Source organism: Sciurus vulgaris (genome assembly GCF_902686455.1).
Source record: "Sciurus vulgaris genome assembly, chromosome: 2".
Classification (NCBI taxonomy): Eukaryota; Metazoa; Chordata; class Mammalia; order Rodentia; family Sciuridae; genus Sciurus; species Sciurus vulgaris.
Window position 1 is genome coordinate 84,103,528 of NC_136462.1, and position 26,170 is coordinate 84,129,697.

The following is a 26,170-nucleotide window of genomic DNA, read 5'->3' on the forward strand; positions in this document are numbered from 1 at the left end:
AAAAAAACCAAAGCCTGAATGTTTTCTCTGATATGCAGATGCTGATTCACAATAAGGGGCAGGGGCAGCGCTAGGGAAAAATAGATACTCTAAATTAGTTAGAGAGTAGTGAAAGGAGGGCAGAGAGTATGGGGATAAGAAGGATAATAGAGTGAAACAGACATTTTTACCTCCTATACCTATATGACTGCATGACCAATGTGATTCTACAATATGTACAATCAGAAAAATGAGAAATTATATTCCATTTATGTATGATTTATCAAAATGTATAAATGCATTCTATTGTCATGTATAACTAATTACAACAAATAAAAATTTTTTTAAACAAGGTTGTTTCAAGGACAAAATGAATTAAGACATGCAAAGCACATAAGGTAATGCCCTGTGCACAGTATGTGTTAAATAAGGACACCATCAATACGTTTTTGCTTATTGTGTTTTTAAGAGTCATCCAAGGTACACATTTAATTTTAAAACACTTATTTTAATCATTGTGTAGCGTTTACTGTACCAGTAAACTGAAATGTATTTCTCCAATCTTGTATTGATGAACATTTAAGGTGTTCCCAGTTTTCAATATTATAAACAACTTTTCAATCAAAAAAAAAAAATCCTATGCAAAGTCTCTGTGTTCTTTTTTGCAAGACCCAATGTCCTATTTGTCAAGAAACTTTTCCTCACATCCACCTGAAGGACTCATCCTTTGTGAGTCTTGAAGTACACATCACACCCACACTTATTTTGTTATCTATTGCACTTTGGTGGGAATTGGAGTCACCTAGGTACTATGCTGGGAACTGGAGTCATGGAGGTGCATAAGGAACTTTCCCTGACTGTAAGCTCTCACAATCTAGTGGAGGAGGGCAACTGTTACCATGATACTGATTCTTAAAGTACACTGTCTTCACCCTGTGTAAAATACGGGTGAGCTGCCATCACAGAGGAAAAGATGGAGGACTTAATGGTGTGAAGGTCAGGGGGTGTCCTTCTATAGCAGCAAACCTTTGACCTCTGAGCCCTGGAAGATGAGGTGTGGAAAGGGAGGAAGGCAGGACATGTTCAGGAATGGGGAGCTGCACAATGTGACTGGGACTCAAGGAGGAAGTAGTGGGAGAGGAGACTGGGAATGCAGTATGAGGTCAGACCAAGGAGTTTGAACTTCACCAAGTACTTATAAATGAGGAACATCTAAGATGTCTTAAACACCAAAGTAAAACTTCAAGTCTCATGTTTTGAAAAGTTAACTCTGGTGATATAATGAAGGATGGATTTAGTGGGAAAGATGGATTAGAGATAAAAAATTAGGTTAACTTTTTCAGATCCAGAAGTATCTTATAATTCAAGACATTTGATACATCTGTTTTTGTAATTTAGAGATTTTTGTGCCTTTACCTGTCCTATTACTAATGCTTCCTAAAGTTGGGTCTTTTCTGAGGTCTTAAAGGACCAAGAGGATTTTGTAGCAACTTCTTTCTGAAACATCCAAGAATTATGGGACATTGGATTTATAACATAAATTACTAGTTGTTTTAGTTTTCTTTGCCTAAATCTTTCCAGATTTAGGAGTTAAGACATTTACTAGCATTAAAACACATTAACAATGTTATATTTGAAATCATAATAGTCATAGTTCATACCTTGCTCTACATGCTATGCCAAGCATATGATTAACTCACTTTGTATTTTCAGTAACTAGTATGGTATGCTTTTTACAGATATGCCAAGGTCCAGACAATTTAACATGACATGTCAGGATCATGCAGTAAATCTTGCTCTGTTCATGAGTCTTTTTAATTTAGTCTAATTTATTTTTTTTTGCATTGCTAGTTATCGAACCCAGAGCCTTACGCATGCTGAGCAAGCCCTCTGCCTCTGAGCTACGTCCCCAGCCTAAGAGTCATCTTAATCTTTGTACCTTGAATATGTTCCTTCTTCAAAAATAGAAACTTGCTTTTATAGTTACCTCTCCCTGGAAAGTTCTTTACCTAGATATTTACAAAACTGACCTCCTCACTTTTTTATGTTGACTACACCAAGAAGCTTTCCTTATACATCCTATCTAGTGTCGCACATTTTTCTGTTTCTCTTTCTTTAAGGTATGTTGTTATCGGAAATTATGTATTTATTTGTTTATTGTTCGTCCCCCAATCTAGGTTATCAATTTCATGAGATCAAGTACTTTAAATGTCTTATACATGTCTGACTTACATGTCAAAGCATTTGAGAACAGTTTCTGGAACTTAGCATACATTCAACAACTCTTTATGTGGAGGCTGGATGGGTGAATGGATGAATAAACATCTCCAGAGCCCATCCTTGTTTCTGGTCCCAGTTTCTAAGAATTTTCATTCTTCTGCCTGGTACCGTGGAATATAGTCCTTTGAAACAGGTGGATTAACTTTTTAAGACCAAGTACTTGCTCAGTTAGGGAAAGAAAACATTGTTCTCATTAGTTCATATTACTTGATTTAAGTGTGTAGCTCATACCACCTAGGAGGTGTACTTAGTTTAGAAGCAAATGTTTCTGACAAATTATCTCTAGAATTTTACTTACCTTCTCTTATGCATTCATGTTGACTGATTTTTGTGGAATATTGGAATTGACATAATTTCTTTCTTGTTTATTTTTTAAAATATCAGACATTTAAACAGATCTATCTAACATATTAGTGAATTCAGTTGATCCCTACACACAAAATTCCAGTCCTGAGAGGGTAAACTCTTTCTTTCCTTCCACAAACTCCATTTTTCTTTTTTGGTTTAATATTGGTCTTTTGAAAATATACTTTCCTTGGTCTTGGTGGAGTCTGAGATGACTTACTTTTGTCACAAACATATTAACCTCTTCCCCTCTCTTCTCACCATCTACATGTCTAGGAGTAGCTTGCTGTTTAACTCCAAAGTCAGAGAAAATGGCCTGTGAAGGAATTTTAAGTGCATTTCTTGGTATTCTGTGAACTGACATGATCTTAGCTCAGTTAATTAATTTTGTTAAAATTGTGTGAAAGGGTTCATATGATTGTAGAACAATTCAAAGGTAACCTGCCCTTTACCTTGATCCCTACCTTCTCCAAAAAACATGGTGTAATGGAAATGAACTGAATAATGGTTGACAAGCAAAATTTTAAGACATTCTCAATATCACTGGTTGGTTTAATAAAATTAATTAGCCTGCCACAGAGAAAATTTACTAGCGTGCTGGTTAATTTCACAATGTAAAGTCAGGGAAGGGAGCTAGGGTTGAGGGAACAAACCTTATTAGTTTTGAATAATTATTTAAAGATGTGGGCCTGCCAATTTCAAACACTTTGATAGCCAAATCCATTAAGGCTTTAAAATCTCCATGTCTGTATCCCAGCATATGCAGGAAGGAACCTCTCCAGATGAAATCATAAGCATATTAGTTAACCACTAAATGACTCATTTAAGTACAGAACAAGAAATAGAATCCTAATGAAACCACGAGAATAAGACCTTGCCTTAAACCTGGCTCATGGGAGGTTTCTATAATCTTAATTTGCCATTGATGCAATTATTGCTCTTTCTTGTCTTTTTAATCCAAACAAGATGTTTGCAGTGGCAGTGGAAATGTGCCTGAAATCACATGCCTGAATTCATTTAATTTGCCAACATTGTCTTTTTTCTCTCTCCCTTTCTGGTAATGGGCAAGAGTCAGTTCTGGTGCATTAGGTGCTAAATCTCTTCAATTACCAGCCGGGAAGAAAGATTTAAAATTGTGCTTCAAACCTACAAACTGATTTAGTTTTAAAGCACAAACACTTCTCCTGTGGAGCTAAATTAAACTGCAGAAAGGACACAGAGCCTGAGGAATCAAGCAAGGCAGGGCCAAGACTCAGGCAAGGGATAGGAACCATTTTTGGTTTCTTTCATTTGAGCCCCCTGGTACTAAAGGAAGGGAAGCAGAAACAAGTTGCAACCTGTGTAGGGAAGAGCAATATTACGTTGCTTGAAAGCTGGGTATGCAGTGAATGTTGGTGCTGAGATCTAATCCCTTACCCTTTTTTTTCTTTTCTTCCTTTCGGCAGCCATTTTTAACGTGGATGACTCTGTGGTTGATCTGGAGACCCTCGCAGCCTTATATGAAAACGTGAGTGTCAAAGACAGAGCTAGAATTTTCATATTGTCCTTCTATGCTGAAAATCACTGAGCCATTCGTGTTCTTTGGCCCTAAGGATTTTGACCTAGCATGGAAGAGTTTAATAATGGCACAGGGGTGCAAGCTTGAGTGGAAGTGGGTGCAAGAGGAGCATAACTCCCTCTGTGGAGTCTGGGTTGGTAGATCTCACTGCACTTTGCAAAGTACAGAGGTTCAAGGCGGAGACCACATATGTGCCCTGGAACCCACCCCATTGCTTAATGGCACAGTGAGGGCAGGGAGGTTGCCTGCTTGGTGTTGGCATATACCCGTGTCTTCCTTTGAGGAATAGGACTGCTAGTTCCTGCTTGGATGATTACCCAGTCCACAGAGGCTGATGACATCAAATGTGGGGATCAGTACAGGATATGGAAGGAGGGCATGTCTTGGATTCAGAGTCAGATAGTCTAGGTTTGAGGTACACTTCTACCATTGCCTAAGGAATAACTTTCTACCAGTTACTTAAATTATCAGTTACTGTTTGATCATCAGTAGAAGAGATTATAGATAGGACCCCACCTGAATTTTTTTGTAGCAAATAAGAATTTAGTATATACAGCAGTAACAATGTATTTTGAAAGTAAAATAGCACTATACACATATAAGGTCTTTCAATTTGGATTCTGTGTGGAAATAGCCAGCATAATCTGCAGGCCCTCTAGGGAAGATGATACTGGAGAGTCAGAATTCACATGGTTTTGAACTGTTCAGGTTCACTGACTGTTAGGATGAAAAAATAAAAAATAAAAGTAACATGAATTGAATGAGATTCTCTTAAGTAATGGTATTACCCAGGGAGCTGCCTGGGACTCTATGGTATGCTGTGGACAACTTAACTCAAAAGATGATTCATTTTAATATTTATGTCCCCTGGGACCTTAAAGTCTCTTAAAGAAAATTTCCATAGTTTAATATTATAGGTCTGGTGGGATTGACAATTCCCTGCTCATTTCATATCCTTTGTATATCAGAAGCTATTTAGTACAACAAGGTGGGAAATTCTCATGTTTTCATTAATAAAACTTTCATTAATAAACCCAAAGGTACACAAATACCAGGCCATGGGAAGTTAATCCTGCACTTGTTAAGTACCTGGAGGTCGTGTGGTGTAGCAGGAGGCAGAGGGACTCCAAGTCAAAAGCCCTTTACTAATAGCTTAGTGTGAGCCTCAGTGGAATCACCTACGAAATGAGGATACCTTACTGATGTTAAAAGAATATCAAAAGCAAAGTACTGTCCAAATGCTTTTTGTTACTCTAGGCTCCAGGACTGTGCCCGCGGATGGTACTTGTTAACACACACACACAATAGAGGCAAGCTGCACACAACTGAAATAGTTGGATAAACGGAGAAAGTGTGTGATTAAATGTCAAAAAAAAAAGTTGTGGAAACAGTGCTTATGAAATTCAGAAAAAGGGATGGTGACTACACATAATGGAGTGGGAAGCCTCTGGAAATCGAAGCTGTTCCGAGAGGATATAAGCAAAGACTAAGGATAACTTGCCCTTTATCTCCTTACTGGGAATTGACGATAGCAATCAAATGTCCTGATTTCTGCATCTGGCTGAGTGTACTGGTTATGACCATTTGCATTAGCCAGTCATTCTGAACATTAGCATCCATCAAAATTACCTGGAGGGTTTGCTGGGCCAACCCCTGGAGTTTGGGGTGGGGCTGACAATTTGCATTGCTAACAGTGGACCTCAGCAACATCAACAAGGACAAAACCTTAAAAGATTAATGCCTTCTTCCTTCCTCAGTTACCCTTTTGGTTAAAATGTTTCATCTAGAAAGATTAACAAGTCGCTAGACCAAGAAAGGGGAGTCTTGTTGGAGAAGGGGCTTGAAACATACTGAATCCAGCAGGTGATGCTGATGCTGAAGGTCTGGGGACCACACTTTGCGACCTACTGCCATAGATGGATTTCTCACTATACATTTAGTTTTGTTTGTTTTCTGTTTCAATACAGAGAGGCCAAGAGGATGAATTGGTTAAAATACGAAAGTACTATGAGACATCCAAAGAAGAAGAATTAAAGCTGCTGGACAAACCTGAACAGTAAGGACACTAAAATGGTTTTCTGTTAATCCAAAAGAAAAACTGTAGTCTCCAACTCCCTGCCTCCCCATTTTGAATATTCAAGTCTAAATTGCACAGTGAGCTGAATTACAACACTGTCATTCCCATGACCTGTTGCATACAGCACAGTGACCCGGCTGCCAGGAAGAGCAGCACTGAGATTTGTGCTACTGGATACAGCGTATATCACCCCACCACCCGCTTCCACCCCACGTGATTCCCCTTGGTTGGTTTAGCAACTTTTTAATTCCTTCTAGACTAAACATTTTAAGTTTAGTAAGTGAGGAAGGAAGAAGGTATTACTTTGTTTAAGGTTTTACCGATACAGTGAAAAAGATAGTGGAGTCCCAGAATTATCAAACTGATTTTCTTAAACGTCATATTCAGTAAATGTGACTTAAATGTTCCAGCTTTCCCCAAAACTTCACTTGTTCTGCCCAAGTTCAATGTTACTTTCCCATCCTTATCCTGTGTGGGTTTGTTCTTCACTCCACTCACTGTAGTTGCTTGCTCTGTACTTTGGGATGTCATTTCTCATGCTTTGAAACCCAGAACTCTGGTGCATAACTGAGTTCTTGGCCGGGCCCTTGGGGCCTGCAAGCCATAGACTTGTTCCTGGGGTCTTGCAGCCCATGGGCCCAACCACCCTTTCAGGGCCTTAGATCTGATTTTGAATGGACTGGGTCTGTTGTGCCTGTTGCTATCTTGAATGCTTCCTGTCTAATTCAGGTCAGCTCTCTCAATCTAGAGGCAAGGCAAGTACAGAAATCACACAGGAAATGGAGTTATTGGATTTAGCACAGAACCACAGACATCCAAAGTTCTATGGCTTGTGCTACAGCCTTCCTGCCTTGTCCTTGAGTCCCCAGGATGTCCCACTTCGAGTGGATGCCTGGACATTCAGACCCAGAAAAACACCTCTAACGAGTAGGGATGTAGGTGGGGAGAGATGTGTAGGTCTGTTCAGTTACTGACAACCTTCCTAATGTTTTGGGAACCTTGGACGAGTTCTTCTCACAGAGTTTTAACCCTCTCTCTAAAAGCTATTTCACAAACCCTAAGAATGCTGCAAATTTGTTCAAATGGGATTCCACTGCCTTTCTGCTCCACTGACCAGAGCCACCCTCCCCACCTGCTCCCACCCCAGCTGATTCTGCAGCTCATTCCCAAGTCATGTTTCCTCATACCATAAATGAATTCCTGTTAAGGTGCTAATGACTGAAAGTGAAGTGACTAATGGGATATTTAGACCCTGACAAGACCATGGAGGGGTGGTATTTGGAAACAGTTGGGCTCATCAACAATTTGGGTAGGGTTGGTTATGCCAAGTTGTGTAGTGAAACTCAGCTGTAAGCCTGGAGTTGGCAAACTTTCCAGTGACAGACCAGATAGTAAGGAAATCTTTTAGGCTTTGTAGATCAAGGAATCTGTCACAACTTACTCAAGTCTGACATTGTAGTACAGAAGCAACCACAGATAATACATATACAGATGAACATGACTGTGCCCAAATAAAATTTTACTTAGGTATTTTAGTCAGCTTTTTAACTACTGTGACCAAAGAACCTGACAAGAACAATTTTGGAGGAGCAAACGTTTATTTTTTGGCTCACAGTTTCAGAGGTCTCAGTCCATAGATGGCTGACTCCATTCCCCTGGGCTCAAGTGAGGCAGAATATCATGGTGGAAGGGTGTGGTGGAAGAAAGCAGGTCAGGACATGGCCACCAAAAAGCAGAGAGAGAGCTCTGCTCAACAAGGACAAAATATAAATCCCAAAGGCATGCCCTCAGAGACCACCACCTCTAGCTGCACTCTTCCCGCCTATAGTTACCACCCAGTTAATCCCTATCAGGGGATTAATGCACTGATTAGGTTAAGCCTTTTATAACCCAATCATTTCATCTCTAAACTTTCTTGCATTGTCTCATACATGAGCTTTGGAGAATACCTAATATTAAACCATAACCTTAGGAATATTGAAATTTGAATTTCGTATCACTTTTATGTGCCATAAAATGTTATGCTTCTTTTGATTTTTTTTAACCATTTAAAAGTATGAGAACCATTCTTAGTTCATGAGCCATAGCAAAATACATGACAGGTTGGCTTTGGCCCATGGTTTGTAATTTGCTGACCCCTCACCCACTCAGCAAAACCTGCACAAGCTATGGGGATGGTAACAGGTGAAATGAGCAGTTGGGGAGAGGCTTTGTGTTTCTGCCACAGGAATATTTCCCTTTTCCTCTTGTGCTCTGCCTTCTAGCTTTACTTCTTAAGACTAATTGCCAAGATGTATAACAATGATGGCAGGTAATTAGCAGGCAACTTATTATTCCTGTTTTTTCTACTGATGATCTAGGTAGAAGAGCAATGCTTATTTATATATTTACAGTATTAGGGATTGAACCCAGGGGCCCTTTACCACTGAATCATGCTCCCAACCCCCAACCCCTTTTAAAATTTATTTTAATTTCAAGACAGGGTCTTGCTTAGCTGCTGAGGCTGACCTCAAACTTACCATCCACCTGTGCTAGCCTCCCAAGTCACTGGAATTAGAGACATTTACCATTGCACCCAGCTAGAAAAGTAATTTTAAAGTTAGTAAATGGCCACTGTGCTGACTTCCTGGACACTCAGCTATTACTGACAGCAAAGAGGACCATCAGGTTGTGCTGGTGAAGAGATGTGCGTGGGCTCAGGTGGTGGAGGGTGAGGTGTGGAGAGGTGGGGGCCCTGGCACCTGAGTGCATTTAACCTTCGCTCTGGACCTCCTGTACAGTCCAGCATTTGTTTCATTTATGCCAAATTCTGATCCTCTGGCAACTTATTTGCTATTAACTCCAAGAGAGTGAACTATAAGCATGTTTTACATCCTGGAAAATATGAATCATTTATAGTTAGCATTACAGTTTCCTAAGAACGCTGTGGTGCCCAGTCCTATAAATCATAGCACGGCGGGACTGGTCTCATCACTCACCTCATCAACTGCCCTACACCCCAGTGCCAGATTTGGAAAGTCATTCCCCACAGAGGTGTTTGCGTGGGACCTGGCCGTCTGAGAGCCACTTCCTCTAGGGATGGCCCTTAACTCCCTTTGTATCCTTTGTATTCTCCTCTGAGATGGTGGCACTGAGGTGAGTCTCCACTGGGATTGGCTAGGCCTAATGCACCTACTGTGGCCTTGAATGAGGACACCATTTACATCTGTTGGGATGCTCCACTGGGGTGGTCCACAACTATCTTGGACCTCTGCAAACTAGGATCTGTTAGTGTTCTCCTTCCTCGAAGGACACTGGTTACAGCATGAAATCATACTGTGTGCAACCCTCTGTGCACATGCACCTCAGATAATACCATTCGGAGATTTAGGGAATGATGATAAACCACGTTAATTTCTTTAAAATAAAGGGCTGCACAGCATCATTTCACCTGCCAGTGGAGTGTGTGGTAGATGTATAACCTATATAGCATGAGGCACAGAGCTTCTTTTATGTATATAGAATGAAGTTGCAGTCCTTCCTGTGAAACTAAGCCTGCTTTCGTGTCTTCTTCAGGCTTCTCTATTATGGAACCTAAATACAAAGTTAGACTAGCCCCAAAGTAAATCAGTTTATGAATATTTCTAAGTACCAAGGCCCAGTGTTCAAGGTATAGGCTATGCCTAGAGATACATAAAATGTTTATTATCCCTGCACCTACGGGTACAGTATAAAACACAGTTGGGGATACAAGGTATTTAGCAGATAACTACTTTCAATAGCCTATTCTTCTGGTACTTTGCCAGACAAATGGGAAAGGAGCTCTGGTGCTTTCCCTCAAACCTTTACATGGCTGTTTTTGAACAGAAAGTTATATAAAGTCATATTTTTTTCTAAAATTTTCTTCTCCAGAATTCTGTATCTTCCCATTCTATCAAATGTGTCAAACCCCAAACTCACAAGTCATCCTGGACACTCATCATCATGCCTTGGGAGTAGTCAGGTACTTCAGGTCTTGCTGCCTTAGTAACTGTCCCATCTTTTACCCCTCTCCATTCACCACAGGCCATCTTAGCTTCCCTCTTGGAAGATTACAGCAGTGGTCTCATAGGTCTCCCAGACTCAAATCTGCTGTCATCTACACGCAGCCAGGCCACTGCCATGGTGTTTGTCTAAAACAAAATCTAGAAGTATCACTTCTCTGTTTAATATCCTTCATTCTTTCATTAAAAAAATTAACTCCTTATTTTAGACTATAAAACCCCATGTTAGCATCTGACTTCTGCTCATCTCCGGCACAGAGCATGTTCAACCCATCTCGGCTCTCCCTGACAGCTCCTCACATGTGCGCAAGCAGCATAGGGCTCCAGGAAACCCAGCCAACAGCACCCTCCAGGGCTCTGACTGACATCAGTGCCCCTTGGTGACTTCCCATCAACTAGAGCATTTGACACACTCCAGAGTAATCATTGATTTACTTCTCAGGGTGTCAAGAAGGGAATTGTGTGTAAGTTAAATCCTGTTTCCAGGTCTTAGCATGGTGCCTGACACATTGTAAATTCTATCACACATGCTCGAAGGACTGACTGACTGACTGTTCTCAGGGGCTGATACTCTAGTGCTTATTTTCAGTGATAAGATTCTAGCCAAAAGTAATGTAAAATTCCTCCACTTCCCACTCCACTCCAACTCTGTGTATGCATTCTAGACTTTTTACCATGCAGAAAGGAGTGGAACTTTAGGATTCTTTGAGGGCCTTCACAGTTCAAGTCCTAATCCCAGTCAGGCTTTCGTCCTAGAGATGCGCTAAATTCTATTTTTTCTCTTTCTTGAGTAATATAAGTAATGAGCCTGTGATCTTGTCTTCTGTTTGTCCTGAAGCTCCTCTTTGAGCCCGTTAATAAGTCATTGCCTGCTTTTCATCTTCATTCTCGTGGGTGCGCTGAGGTGTTGATCTGTATGTTCCCTCATGTGGTCTCTGTGACTACTTCACTGCTGTGTTCATTTAAGTATGATGTATACATATTCTGAGGATCTTCTGGGTTCTGCTTAGGGAATGATGTGTCATGGTTACATTGGGTGGGGGTAGGGGAGAGGAGATTGGGTAGAAGTGAAGGAAAGTTTCTTCTCAGAACTTTCAGCATCTAAATAAATTTCCCCAAGTCTCATCATAGGACCAAATGCTGCTAGGCCTATGAGCTTTTTACTTCTCGTATATTTGTGAGAACTGGTGATAGTCTTGGTGGCAGTCATGATAAATGAATCATTTGTTTAATGCAGCACTGTATTTATGAAGAGATATTTTACACACAGTATAGTTTTTTCATCTTTGTCCCAATCCAGAATTTTTATGAGTTTCTACTTTTATATTATATCATCTGATTTTCATAATTATCACTTATAGAACTTAAAAACAAAGGTGTGTTTTCTTTTATGAGTCTTCCTTGCTTCATCTCAGTGTCATTTAAGAAAGAGGTGGGGAGAAAGATCATGACCTTATAATTAGAAATTTATTAAAATCCAAATTTCTGAAGGCACAGAATGTACAGAGTATAAGCCAAGAAACTTGTTTGGGTATAGAAAGAGGGAGGCTCAAACTTTGCTCCTCTGTAAAACCATTCTTGGTAAGAGATTGCAAAATTTCAAGGTAATGATGTTATGAGTTGACCAAGACTTTCAGAAATATCAGTTAGTCATCATTTCATTTCCAAAATGAAATTAATGGCAGTCAGTGGATTCTCTCCCTTTCTGAATTCATATCCAGCTGTTTCCACCCTTTTTAGTTTATACCCTTTCCTCTGGTGGTTGGCCTGGAGAGTATGTAGCTCTTCCAACTTAATTTTGCAAAGGACACCAGTGCCCAGCTGCTCAGACAGTGAGCTACTGTGTGTAGGTCAGTACTCACCTTTGGCTTTTTAGATCTGTCTTGCCATATTTTTAAAGAAACTTAAATTTGTCTACTTAACGAGTGTCTGCTTTGTTCCAACTACTGAGCTATGAACTGTGTCTTTGTGGGTAAGTTGATATGAAAACTGAACACATATGGAGAATTAGATAATTATAGACTTATGTAGTTGAGCAAAAATAGTAAGCAATCTCACTTCAGCACAAGAATTTTTTTATCATTTACCATAGATATTTGCCTGAAGTCTTCCCTTTACTTCAACTGCATATGAATATACCTTTAGAGAATGCTGCACTGCATTACAAACAAGTTTATTGTATAATTTTTTTTTATGAACTAAAGACTAGGGCTTTCTATTTGGGTTTAATTTGGTTCTGATAGCAGAATATAGATAACTTGTTTAGTACACTTGTGTAACTTTCTGTTCCTAATGTAATTTATAGAAACCCATAAGACGGTGACCCTGTTACCAGCAATAGAACACATATTGTTGGAATTTCGTGAGTTGGCCTATCTGATACCTTTTAACATTGCTAAATTGAAACAGTCAAATAAGGAATATTCTCATGGTGGATCTTGAATCAGCTCTTTTTATTATCCTGTGACCACATATAAAACAAAATGTTTCATTTTTATTTTTACAGATTTTTACATGAGTTAGCCCAGATCCCCAATTTTGCTGAACGTGCCCAGTGCATAATCTTCAGATCTGTTTTTTCTGAGGGTATCACTTCCTTGCACCGAAAGGTAGAGATTGTCACACGAGCTTCTAAGGTACGTCTTCTGTCCAATTTGAAAGCTAGCCTTACTCTTACAGGGAGTGAAGGAGGAAATGGGGAGTGGGAGAGACTATGGATGATGTCTTGTAGAAACTCTTTTGGACTTCAGATTGTGTCCTTTTGTAAGGGCGAATGTGATGGTTATCCTGCCCAAATATGAATATGTGTGTGCTCCTGTGAGTGTAAGAAGGAGGGAGTGAAAAGGAGGTATAGACTAGAGAAGAGAAGGAGGTAGAAGAAATGTTGCTTTTACAAATTTCTTCCAAAAATTTCTCAATATCTTGCAGTGTACAAACTGATCACTAAAAACTAATCAAAACAGCATGGTTTATTTCCTATTTTACTTTCCAGAGTGCAAAAGAGAGTTTTTATAGACCCATGCACTTGATCATCTGAAATGTGTCTACAGAGGAAAATAAAAGGATTCTAGAGATTTGAAATAAAATGAAATAATTTATTGTGATAATAAGCAATTGGCAAATTGGTTTCTATTGACTTCACCACACTGGTGTAGATTGTAAAGTGATATCCTAGCTCTTGGCTTTCACACACAGTGGTCCATATTCTTAAGGAAAAGGGATCCCTTACAGAGGCAGTAGTACTTGGCATTCACCTGGAGGCATAATGTCTCTCCCTCTAAAACAGAACAGATCTTAATAAATAAAGCATAAATATTACTGAAGTATGGCATATACCCACTAATCGCACCCAAAAGACAAGAACAGAAATATGCCTACAACTAAATTTTGCCTTCTTTCTTTCTTTACCCTAAAATAAAAGAAAATGAAGCCATCAGAGACTATAAAAAATAAAGTTTCCATTTGAAAATGTTTATTCAAAACAAAATTAATAATAATAATAAGAGGAAAAACAAATGAAATAGGGAGCTGAAGAAAATTCTAAACAGCTTGAAATTGTAAAAGTTAATAGACATACAACAAACACTTAATGAACATTTGAAAAACTTAATAAACATAACCTATTGTGTTAAAAATGTGTTCTTATAGTTTACCTTTGAGGATTTTACCCACACTTGCTACTACACATTTAACCATACTCATTACATAGATCCATACACCCAAACCAGATCCTGAAAAGATATTGAACTTCCTTTTACTCAGAAGTCATCATCAGTTAAACCTGACTATCCCAGCTTCCTTTTATCAATTATTTAATAAGGTAAGTATTAAAAATAAAACTGGCTCAAATGGAAATATGAATACCAAAATTTAATCCTCAGATTTAGAATAGGAACTGTTTAAATTTCATTGAGCAGAAAATGATGGCTGTTAATGCTTTATTTAAAAGATACTTATGCCTTAGTAAAGCATACTTTTTACTTCACTGTTAACCATGTAGGTAACAAGCCACCAAACAGCCTATTGGGTACCTAATAAATATTCATTGAATGGACATGGGTACATTTGGGGTTCAGACCATAATAGTTGACATTTGACATCGCAGGGCTTGTTGCACATGAAGAGTGTGAAAGACATCTTAGCTCTCATTCTGGCATTTGGAAATTATATGAATGGAGGAAATCGGACTCGAGGACAAGCAGATGGATATAGCTTAGAAATTCTGCCCAAACTCAAGGACGTCAAAAGTCGGGTATTTATTCATTTTTCATAATGAGTTCCTATGATCTGCCATCATTTTCTTTGTATGCCTTTAATTAAAAAAAAAAAAAGTATTCTGGATTGTTCCTTTTATCCCTGTCATCCCTGCAACAATAATCATTTCTTTGAGAGCATCAGTTTTGTTTTTCTCTCATTGCTTTCTTTTGACTTTGAAATAAGAACAGGTTTTGCTTTTTAGACTTATTTTCAATGGTAGAATCCCCAATCTTTTTTTTTTTTTTTTTTTTTTTTTCCTTCTCTAGCATACATGATAAGGTATTGAACTCCTAATGTAACAAGAAAGAAAAAGCACTGAGAATTAGCCCTAATGTAAAGGCTGGAGTCTGTTTGAATTTAGGATTGGCTACTTGTAATTTACTCATTCTTGAGTGACAGAGCACCAGCACCATTGAATCACCGATTGAGCTGAGCATTTAAATTATTCTTTTGCCCACAACAATTGGGCTGGGGTCTACTGTCAAACTCTCTGCGCCTGATTATCATTTGGCTCCACACCCCTGCAGAGCAACCTCTTTAGAAACAACTAGCCCATATCTAGGCATCCCAAGGGAGGGCAAGGGGGTGGAAGGAGGGGAAACGCACAGGCAAATTAGAATTAGACCCCTGTGAACAAGACACAAAGGCTGCCTTGTGGGAGGGCCGGCTCGCCCTGGCCTCCCAGGGTCATAAAGTGGCATGGTTTTCCTTTTAAGCTGGCCCTGATTGCTTTTCATGCCATTAAGAACACACATTTTTTGAAAGGTGGGAAGGGAGGGATGGTTTTCTGTTCTAGTCCTCAGTTCCTTTATCCCTCCCCACCCCCTTCTGTCTTGGCTTTATGCCAGAAAATATTGTGCAAGGATTTTTGTTTGTTTGTTTAGCCATTGCTTCAGATGTCTTATAGATTATCTGTTTAGTTTTTTCCACAAAGGACAATATAGTGTCATTTCTTTGTATAGCTGGCATTAAAAAAGTGGATAAGACCAAGAGGAGGGAGAAAAATTCGGCCCATCTCAAATAGAATTAGGTCCAGGTCTCACAAATAGAGGTATCATGAACTGAGTTTTCAGCTCTTGACAGTATAACATGGCAGATCTCATGTGAATGATCGTCATTTGAGTTTCTGTTTTAAACCTAGGATAATGGAATTAATTTGGTGGACTATGTTGTGAAGTATTACCTCCGTTACTATGATCAGGTAAGAAATGGCATTATGTGGGAAGCTGTACTAGTGGGGTTTCAACTCTTTCAAATTACTAGCATTCAGAAATTGGATGATGGATAGATTTCAAGTCCGACATAGAATCTGAGAGCTCTCCAGACTCCTTGGTTTACAGATGAGAATACTGAAGCCAAGAGAAGCATTATTCCAGGGCACAAACCTAGCAATTCTCAATCCTCTATATAATGCAATTCAGAAAGACCCCCAGTTGCCTTAGTACCTTCTGACCAGATTGCAAGGTTCTCTGTAAACTCCAGATCCATTCAGTAACTGGTTGAAGTTTTAAAACTGAATTCTGTATTATAGAACAGAATTTAGGAAATTAAGATGCAGTAAAAGAAAGCCCAATATTTTACCAGTAATGCATCTGCGAATAAATTGACATGTAATTTGAAAACCAAAACAAAAACCCATTTTCTCTACTTTGGGCCACATTTACTAGTAGAAATAAACATGTCTGTGAGAATCCACCTGAGCACAATTTTCTGTCTCATTCCTTTTCCTTAAACCCCAAACAAGAAGTCCTAACTTTGAGAAGAAAGAGGGACTGTTATTAAGTTGTTGAGAAATACAGCAATCAATATGAACTGAGAAAGTCTCAGAGGAAAATGTTGTCAGGACTCCTGCACAAGTATTCCTAAGGCATGAGGAAAGAAAAACAAAGATCCCAGGGCCTTGTTCTCAGAGGGCCTACGTTTCACACAGCAGACAACAGACAAACTAAGCACCCTTGAACTCTTTAATAATTCCTGTTACCCCTTCCCCCACAAATGATTTCTCAGCATGTCTATAATCTAACTGATCATTCCACCCCCTCCAAACTTCTTCCCTATTTCTATGAAGGATATTATGATTTGGGGTCATTCAGACACAAAGCCATGTTCTCCTATTTGGTTCTTCTCTGTCCTTCAGCTAAGGTGTCTCCAATGTCTTTCCATATTTTTCCTTCCTACTTCCCTTAGTTCTCCAAGGTTTTCCTTTCAGTTAGCTCACCTCTTCCCAGCTCTTTACCCCTCTCCAGATAGTGCCAGACTAGGCCATCCCATCCTGCAGTCAATTTACCTGTGGCTCTGATGCCACTTTTTTGCCCAAAACAAAAATGACTTCCCCATTTTCAAGTAAATTAAGACTCTGCCCAATTTAATTCCAATCTTTTACAACCACACTTTTATTACTCTTCACTTATTCTATGATCCAACCCAAGACCTGATGTTTTCCAAACACACCCTGGACTTGCTTACTAATGTGTTTTCACTTCTGATGCTGTCCCTAACTCAAGCCTTTTTATAAAATTTCCATTTTCTCCCTTTCAGAAATAAATCAAAAGATCCTTTGGGAGAAAAATTCTAATGGCACAATTAATATATATATATATATATAAGATTTACCCAGAAAAGTGTAGACTCTGGGGAAAAAATTGGCATAGTTTTACTGAGAATCATAAGAAGATGCAAACAAAACAAAACAAACAACAACAAATGTCCAATGGGTATATGGAAAGATACTTAATATCAACAGGGAAATGCAAATCAAAACTACAGAGAGAGATCCCCTTATACCTGGTAGGATGGCCTCCACTATTAAAAAAAAAAAAGAAAGCGTATAACAAGTGTTGTCAAGGATAGGGAGATATTAGAACAGTTGAACACTGTTGGTGAAAATGTGAATTGGTGCTGATACTATAGAAAACAGTAGAGCGAGTCCTAAGTACATTAAAAATAGAACTACCATATGGTCCAGCAATCCCACTTCTGGGTGTTTATCAAAAAGAATTTAAACCAGGATCTTGAAGAGATACTTGCACTCTCATAGTCATTGCAGCAATATTAACAATAAGCCAAGATTTGGAAACAACCTAAATGTCCATTAACAGATGAATAAAACAACCATGGCATATACTTACAATGTAACATCGTTCAACTGCAAGAAAATAAAGAAATCCTGTCATATGATACAACATGGGTCAACCTTGAGAACATTATACCAAGTGGAAAGGAATCCAATCACAGAAGCACAAAAATTACATAGTCCATTTATATAAGTACTTCGGGCTCACAAAAATAGAAAATAAAATGGTGCTTGCCAGGAGGTGGGGAAGACAAAAAAGGGGAGTTGAAATTCAATCAATATATAAGTTTTAGTTGTATAAGTCGAAAATGTTCTGGAGATCAGGTGTATAACAATATTCTTTTCCTTTTTTTTTTTCTCTCTAATTTTCCTTACTGGTAATTGAACCCATGCCAGGGCCTCGTGAGTGCTAGGCTAGCTCTCTACCATTGAGCTACATTATCCCCAGTTCTTTTTTTTTATTTTTTATTTCTTATTTTGAGACAAGGTCTTGCAAAGTTGCTCAGTCCGACCTCAGACTTGAGATCCTCCTGCTTCTATCTCCCAAGTCTCTGGGATTACAAGTACACACCATCAAACCTGGCACAACATTGTACAAATAGCAACTTATTAAGATAATAAGTCTGGTTATGTGGTTTTTTACTACAATTAAAAAAAAAGCATGTGATCTTTACTGGAAATACTAGCTAAATTTTTAATCAATCTTAGAAATAGACAAAGTGAGTTTAAATATTGTATGTGAGAATAATTGGACAAAACTTGATTAGGATTAAAAAATAACAAAGAATAATCATGTGTTTAAGTATAAGGCAAAAATGAAAGTGTGGAATATTAGAATAATAGATCAGAAAACTTGAAATGGAAAAGAAATCTTAGAAATGGACCTAATAAATGTGTTAAGTTTGAGATAAATGAGTAATTTCAAGTAAGTGGGGGGGGGGGGAAGCAATTCAATTCTCTCCTTTACCATGTTCCAGAGACCAAAATAGAATTCAAAGAATAAGAATTAGATGTAAAAACAAAGAATGAAATCACAAAAGATATGTAAGAAAATATAGGTAAATAGTTTTCTGATCTTAAGGTACAAAGTCCTTTCAAAGCATTCAAGCTAAAGCAAAAACCATAAAATGTGAGAATGATAATTTCAAATGCATTAGAGTAAAAAATATATAGTGGAAAAAACTTAGTATCTCAAAAATGACTTAAAGCCAACTTCTAAATTACATACTGAGGAAAATATTTGCAACATAATCGATACTGAGCTATTTGCTATTTCGAATCAAGAAGAAAAAGATAACTTATCCCTTCTCATAAAAATATGACAAGAGACAGCAGCTAATGTACAAAAGACAAACAGATATAAATTGCCAACTGAATATAGAATGGCAGTTTGAATGGATCAAACGTTTCCCAGGACTGGCACTTGTAGTTGATCAGGTTATTCTCTGTTAAGGTTTCTAGGTCAAATGGGACCCATCTAGCCTGCCCTTGACTCAGTAAACTATATATCCTCTAAAGGGGCTCTTTACAAAAATCCTCATGAAGTTGCCATATGATTGTCAAGCTGCATAGGTGTGCTATGAGCTAACAGGGTTTTGACCTCATTATATCAAAAGTCATAGAAATATGCATAATTTTACTATTTTACTTACAGTAAATAATTTGTAATGACAAAACACTGGAAAAATTTTAGATGTCTAATGACTGAGAGACTAAAGTCAAATAAATTGTGCTACAGTTGTACAATGGAATAATATGCTTCTGTGGAAAATGTGTAGAGAAAAACTTGGTGGCACTCAAGTATTCTTGATCTGCTTTTAAATTACATGCATGCATTTCAAAATTTTATGTATATATATACACACACATACATATATAATATAATTTCAAGTATGTAAATATAAATATATACAAATAGATAAAAGAACATGGAAAATATATATTAAAATTTTTTATTATTTCTGAATGTTAGGACTGTAAGAATTTTTTACTTATTTCTTTCAATGACTACATATAATGAATATGTTATATATGTTATCATCTGTATAAAGGGGAAAAATATCATTAGAAGTGATTTAGTCCAATCCTCCCTGCTCCTCCTATTTTTTTTTCCTTTTTTTTTTTTTGGTACTGGGAACTGAACCCGGGGCCTTGTGCTTGCAAGGCAAGCACTCTACCAACTGAGCTATATCCCCAGCCCCTGAAGACTCTTTAGGAGGTAAAATTTCTAAGACTAGATCAGCAGATTTGCCTGTGTATGCCTCTACCAACTCCAATGCGTGGTGTAGAAAGCCAGACTTGACCTAGGAAATACTACTGTCGTAAAGAGAGCAGAACCCAATGGAACTGAGTTCATGGAGGGAAATCTTATAGTAAGAAAAGTTGTAAGTGTGGGATGGGTCCAGTCAAAGAAAAATAAGAAGTCTGCATTTGTGTGGTGCTCTCCTGGCTTTCACCATGCAAAGTGCATTTCACTCAACAAGAGTGTGGAATTATGATTTATGAAACCATCCTTTCCCGAGAGGAGCATGAGTGATGATGTTTGTGGTTAGTGGTATTGAGCAATTAACTGAGGAAAGGTGGCTCCTGCTCCAGGCTTCCTGCTTCTTGTTCCTGGTGTTAGGTCCAAGTCTAGGTCTATGGAGGTTCAAGAAACCCATGAGAGTCATGTCTTTCAACTCTAATCGACCAGCTCTCACAGAGTTGCTACCAGCCTGATTTCTTAGCATCTTCTCTTTTTTTGTAGCTTACCAATAAAATAAAATAAAATAAAAAATAAAAAAGTCGAAACCAGGACTGAATCTGATAACAAGTTTGAAAAAAAGAAAGCGGTATCATGCTCTAGTTCCTCCAGTGTAGATGACGAGGGGGCTTTTGTGGTCAGCATCTTAGATGTTGTTCTTTCTTGGCACTCAGACCAGGGTGCTGCTCTGACTATTTTTTAAGTACTGAATAAGCATAGGGAGATTAAAAAATGTATATTATATTCAGATTAAATGCAGAAAGCCACCATCTCCTAGATTCCCAAATGAAGCTAAAGGCCTTCAAGGAAAGGGAAGGGTTCAGGGAATTCTCAAAACCAGAAGAAAATATGGTGATAAATTAGGTGTCTCCTGTTAAAGGTACAGTCTTTCCAAAACAGCATTTTGTAGACTGTGACAGTACCCACCAATTTGTTATTGATACACCAAATACCAAGAATAAGACCCAGGTCCTGCTGTGGGAGTATCTGTAGTCTAATGGGGATGATATGCAAGCTAACACCACAACTTTTTAATTAGTAGAGTAATTAATATGTGATAATGTAATTTCAAGGCTTTTTGAAATAGAGGAGAGAAACATTCAAATGCTGGGAGTTTGGGGAAGTCTTTGAGGAAGTGAGGTTTGTTGGAGACTTGAAGAATGAATATGAACAAGAAGGTATGGGGAGTCTCCAGGGAAGGACAGAAAAGGGATAGCTTTATAGACAAAGGCCTGGAGGCAAGAGACTGTGGCCTTTCCACTGTTCATGGAGGTTTGGAACAGGGAGTTGGAGATTGGGGAAGGCAGAAGTAAGGCTGGAGATGTAGACAGAAGCCAGATCATAAAGTGCCTTGTAAAGCAGTTTTAGAGTTTGGAATTAGTCCTAATGGCAGTAGAGAAGATGGAATGTGAAGGAAAGCTGGCAAAGTAGTGTATGTAGAGACAGGAATAACTGAATGCTACCTAAGATATGCAAGATACAAAGCTTATATTAAACAACTCAGGGAGAAGGCAAGCTAGCCTGGAAGAGATATTTGAAGCTCAGAGCTTATGTTTCAGTGTGCCTGAAGATTTTGTCCTTTAAGATGTTCCTCAGCTAGGATTCTCTATCATGTATAGCTGTGGAGTTTGTTAAAAACCACATCCAACATGCCCTCAGAAAATATATCCTAAGAGAAACCAAACATTTGGAAAAGCTCTATACATACACACAAAAAAATGATTATGCACATACCAGAACTTCAAGTTGCAGAGAATGGTAAGTAAAAGCAATGTGTAGGTGTTCAACCCATTGTCATACCCAAGCATGGGCTACCTAATCATAGAGTGGGTAACTTGAACCAGGACTTCAAATGTAACTTCCTTCATGCACTCCCCCAATGCCTTGTTCCATGGGAATAGAGTGTCCAAAATCAAGACATAACTGGCAGTTTTTCTTTGACTCATAAGGCAAAATAGAATGTTGCACACAACATGACCATAGCCGACTTCAGTGCCAGTAAGACAAAAAGGACACTGTGAGATGTGAAAGCACTTGAATGTACTGAGTCCAAATATAGGAATAGCAGAGTGTTCCAATGACTCTTATTTAAATATGCAATTTAAAATGTTTTTCTTTATTTCTGACTGGTGCTTTAGAATTTCAACTGAAAGTGATGATTGGGAAGTAGAATGTCCTTTGTTTACCATATCTTTTAGGAAGCTGGAACTGAAAAGAGTGTTTTCCCCCTGCCTGAACCACAAGATTTCTTTCTGGCCTCCCAAGTCAAGTTTGAAGACCTCATAAAAGATTTGAGAAAACTGAAGCGGCAACTGGAAGGTAATAGGAACTGTTTTGTTATATTGATAGCAGCTAATATTGCTTTAAAAAAATACCCAAGAGAATTATATACGTCTGACTCACAGGGTGGAATCAGTACAGAGTTCATTTATGATGCACTGCTGCCTTCATGGAACTGCCCATCTACATACCTTCATTGTTTGGAGAAGTTATATTTATGTATCTTTCTCTCTCATTAATGTTAATCATTTGCTTATTATGTCTACATTTTGTCATAGCCACATTTTCTAACATTGAGTAGTTATGACTTTGATAATAATGATAGCACCAACCATGTATTAGAAACTTCCTCTTTTCTCATATCATTCTTATAACAATCCTAATAGTAGGAACTATACTAACTCAGTTTTTCAGGTGAAAAATATGAGGCTTAGATAAGTTTTGTTCACACAATCAGTAAGAAGTAGATGTACTGAACTCTAATCAGGTCTACCCAGTTAGAACCCAGGCATTTTCTTATCTAGTTACTTTCCTGCTTGATTCATCTGCATCTCTCTTTGCATAAACACACACACACAAGTCTTTGTATATTTGATTTATGTATGAGTCTAATAATAATAATAAGACTCACGGCAAACATTCTATTTTAGTTTACATTTCTGATTCTTCAAAGCAAAATGCTGAAAGCTCCTTCTTGGTTTTTTTAAAAGGTGGAAGTAGTCTCACCTGGACAGGAATTTTCCTTTGGCATTTCTAGAGTCTTATGTTTTAACCATGAAGATATCTCCTTGTCCAGAAATATAAACCCTTACTTTGGAGTCTCTGTAAGTCCCCTGAAGCACGCCATGGAGGACTCAGGGAGTGTGTTAATGTGGAAATGGGGCCTGGTGTGCCAGAAGGCGAGCTTGAGGAAATGGAGAGCTTCAACCAGGAATATTTTTACACTAAGACATAAAATAAACATTTTAAAAATGTTTATTGTGAAAGAGTGCTCCGAAACCTAAGTCTCAGGCTGAGAACAGCTTGGAAATGGAAGCAGAGTAGGAAAGATCTGCTCCCGGTGGCAGGGAGAACCATTTATTTTTACTTTGGGCATAAAACTTGCTTAAATAAGGATAGTGGTTACAAGTGAATATTTTTACCTTGTAAATTATTTTAAAAGTGTGTGGGCTCTCTCTTTTTTTTTCCCCCCTCCTGTTGATGTGGCTGAGAGAGTGAATTCAATCAAATGAATAGACTTTGTTCAGGAATATGACATATGAACTTGTGGTCATTTTTATCAATCTCCTGAAAACGGAGCTTTATCCTTATCTAAGACAAGGAGCTTGATGTGTATCATAATAAAGCAGAGGAGACCATCACATATGAGTTTTTTTCTGTCCCTCTATGATGTCAGAATTAGTGCCCAGGCCAGTCCTCAGGAAAGCAGCAAGTCTTATGTTTAGCTGTGAGGAGGAAGAGCCATCGTTTACACCATGGGCAAGCTCTGCATGCCCATCTCCTCTGTCTCTTTGCCCTTATAAAACCCTTGGTCTGACCCCTCGTGTAGATTTCTGAGAAGAAACCTGATCTCTGTTTGATCTTTCCCCTTCTCCTGCCTCCCCATGACATCCCTGTGAGTTTGATGATAAATAGTAAGCGGGTGGAAGTGTGAATGAGGGGAAGAGATGGGCAGGATTTCCCCAAGGCCCTTGCTTTGGTACACCACATTTGATCTTGGAAACTGAAGTACTATTCTGGATCTCTCAACTGACACTGTCCTCAGCCAATTTTAAGGAAATACAAGAGCTTCTGAAGCTGGTGGAGCTGCCTTAGAAAGGAAAATGGAACATTGTCTCAGTTATTTTTCTTCTTTGAATGGGACTTCTCCAAAAGACGCGAAGTACCACAGAAATAAATGAGGAAATGACTCCCCCCACCCCACACACATTGAATATTTAAACAAAAACGCCCTGCTAATCTTTAGAGATGCCAGTGTTTTTAACACATGAAAGGTACCCAGTAAATATTTAAAGAAAATGCAGACCCTGGGTTCTCTAATGAATTTCTTTTTCTTCTAAATACCATCTGGCAAGATGGCCAGAATCCTGGCGGTCCGTTTCATCTCACATCTCCATTCAGGTTTCACCTCCTTCTCCATAAGGCCTTAGTGTGAACCAAGATTGAATGTTTAATTGAAGAGGACATAATTTTCACACATACAGCAAAGATTTGATGAGGCTTTGAGGTTTATTGTAGCCATTAAAATGTCGTAGCTGCTGGCAAAATCCCAGAAAATGTCTAAAGCTAAACCAGATGTGATTAGCAAATTTCAAGAAGCATCAGGCCCTAGTTCTTTAGGCAGCCATGACCCTTTAGAAGAAACTTTTTTTTTTTTTTTTTTTTTGAGTAGTATTCATCACATCTTAACAGTAGGATGTGAATTAACTTATGTTTGATGGTCATACAGATGTCACTGAGAGGTGCAGAAGTTGCCAATCAGCATCTTTCGGAGAGACGAACTTCTAATAGCATCTCTATGCAAGTAGGGAATTGATAATAGTATTAGCTACAATTTTGTGTGATTATTATTTGTCAGACACTTTACGTATATCGTTTCTCTTAATCCTCACAATGACCCTATGAAGCAGAAACTATTTTTGACCTCCCACAATTTAAGGAAACTAAAGATCACGGTGCTCAAGCAACTGGCCAAGGTTTCACAGGTGATGATCTATCCATATTTTGAAACTGGATATGACTCAGTACCATGACCTATCTTGCCTCTGGCCCTAAGAGTCTTCATACATGTTGGAGATGAGAACAGAGAGGCATATTTAAAGCATAAAGCTCCATGAAGAGACAAATGACAAGGAGTTGCATGCACATTCCTAGAAATACACGTGTGAACTCTCAGAGAAGACATGCAGGAATGAACTTGCTTTGGAGTGAGAATGGAGTTGGGGAGAGATACAAGATAGATGGGTCTTAAAGCAAATAGATAAATGGTATTGTGTAGGATTAAAAACCAAGGCTTTGGAATCAAATGTGTACTGTTTATTTATTTGATGAAAGTAAGATCTTGTTAAGTACCATAACCATAAAAAATGTTCAGTTTCAGGGGCTGGTGCTGGCGTATTGCTCAGTGGTAAGACCCATACTTAGCATCCATGAGGCCCTGGATTCAATCCTCAGTGCCAAGAAAACAAAAACAAAAATATTCATTGTGCTCCTTCTCTCCACATTATGAAGACAGAACCAAATCCTTGAGGCTGGGGACATGGTCCTTGTATTCTTTACTCTACATCCCTCAATCAGACAATGATTTTGATTCCTCTGGAACTGTGCTATTTTAAGGAATAATTGATAAATCACATACAAATCATAGCAATAGTTTCTTACTCAGTCTTATTTTGCTGGCCTTGTTTGTGTTTGCTCAGGGTTTTCTTACCAACTTGTATGTGGTAGGCAAAATAATGGCTCCCAAGGATATCCACACCCAAATTCCTAGAATCTGTGATTATGTTACCTTACATGGCAAAAGGGACTTTGCCAGTGTGGAGATGGGGAGATTACTCTGGCCTAGTCAAGTGGATCTAATCTAATCACATGAATCTTTAAAATGAGTCTTTAAAAGGTGAAGACTTTTCCTGGCTGTGATCAGAGGGAGATATAACTACAGAAGAATGATCAGAGGGATGCAGTGTTGCTGGCTTTGAAGATGGAGGAAGTGGGCAATGAGCCAAGGAATGTGGGAAGCCTATAGAAATGGACAAGGCAAGCAACAGATGCTCCCTGGAGCCTGCAAAAGGCTCTGCATACAACCCTGTCAACACCTTGATTTTACTCAGTGAGACACGTGTCAGACTTCTAACATAGAGAACTGGAAGATATATTTGTGTTGTTTTAAGCCACTTAGGTTTGTTATAATGGCAATAGGAAATTAATACATCTTCTTTCTGGCTGTGCCAGTTAAAACTGGCCACCTAGAGCCCCCAGCCCCTTCAGCCTTGCCGAGACCACAGACGTAGGATTCCTCAAGTAGTGACCCTCACAAATATTGCATGAAATGTGAATT

At 38.5% G+C, this 26,170-nt stretch overlaps 1 protein-coding gene across 3 annotated transcripts in view; it reads left to right on the forward strand.

Moving 5' to 3' along the window:
* Nucleotides 1-26,170, forward strand: part of FMN1 (formin 1) — a 390,151-nt gene that overhangs the window by 249,479 nt on the left and 114,502 nt on the right. For all 3 annotated transcript variants that reach the window (XM_079126348.1, XM_079126350.1, XM_079126349.1), the window contains 6 exons: nt 4,050-4,111; nt 6,130-6,218; nt 12,768-12,897; nt 14,367-14,513; nt 15,660-15,719; nt 22,032-22,152. In XM_079126348.1, the coding sequence (XP_078982474.1) occupies nt 4,050-4,111; nt 6,130-6,218; nt 12,768-12,897; nt 14,367-14,513; nt 15,660-15,719; nt 22,032-22,152 (609 nt within the window). The remainder of the gene's footprint in view (nt 1-4,049; nt 4,112-6,129; nt 6,219-12,767; nt 12,898-14,366; nt 14,514-15,659; nt 15,720-22,031; nt 22,153-26,170) is intronic.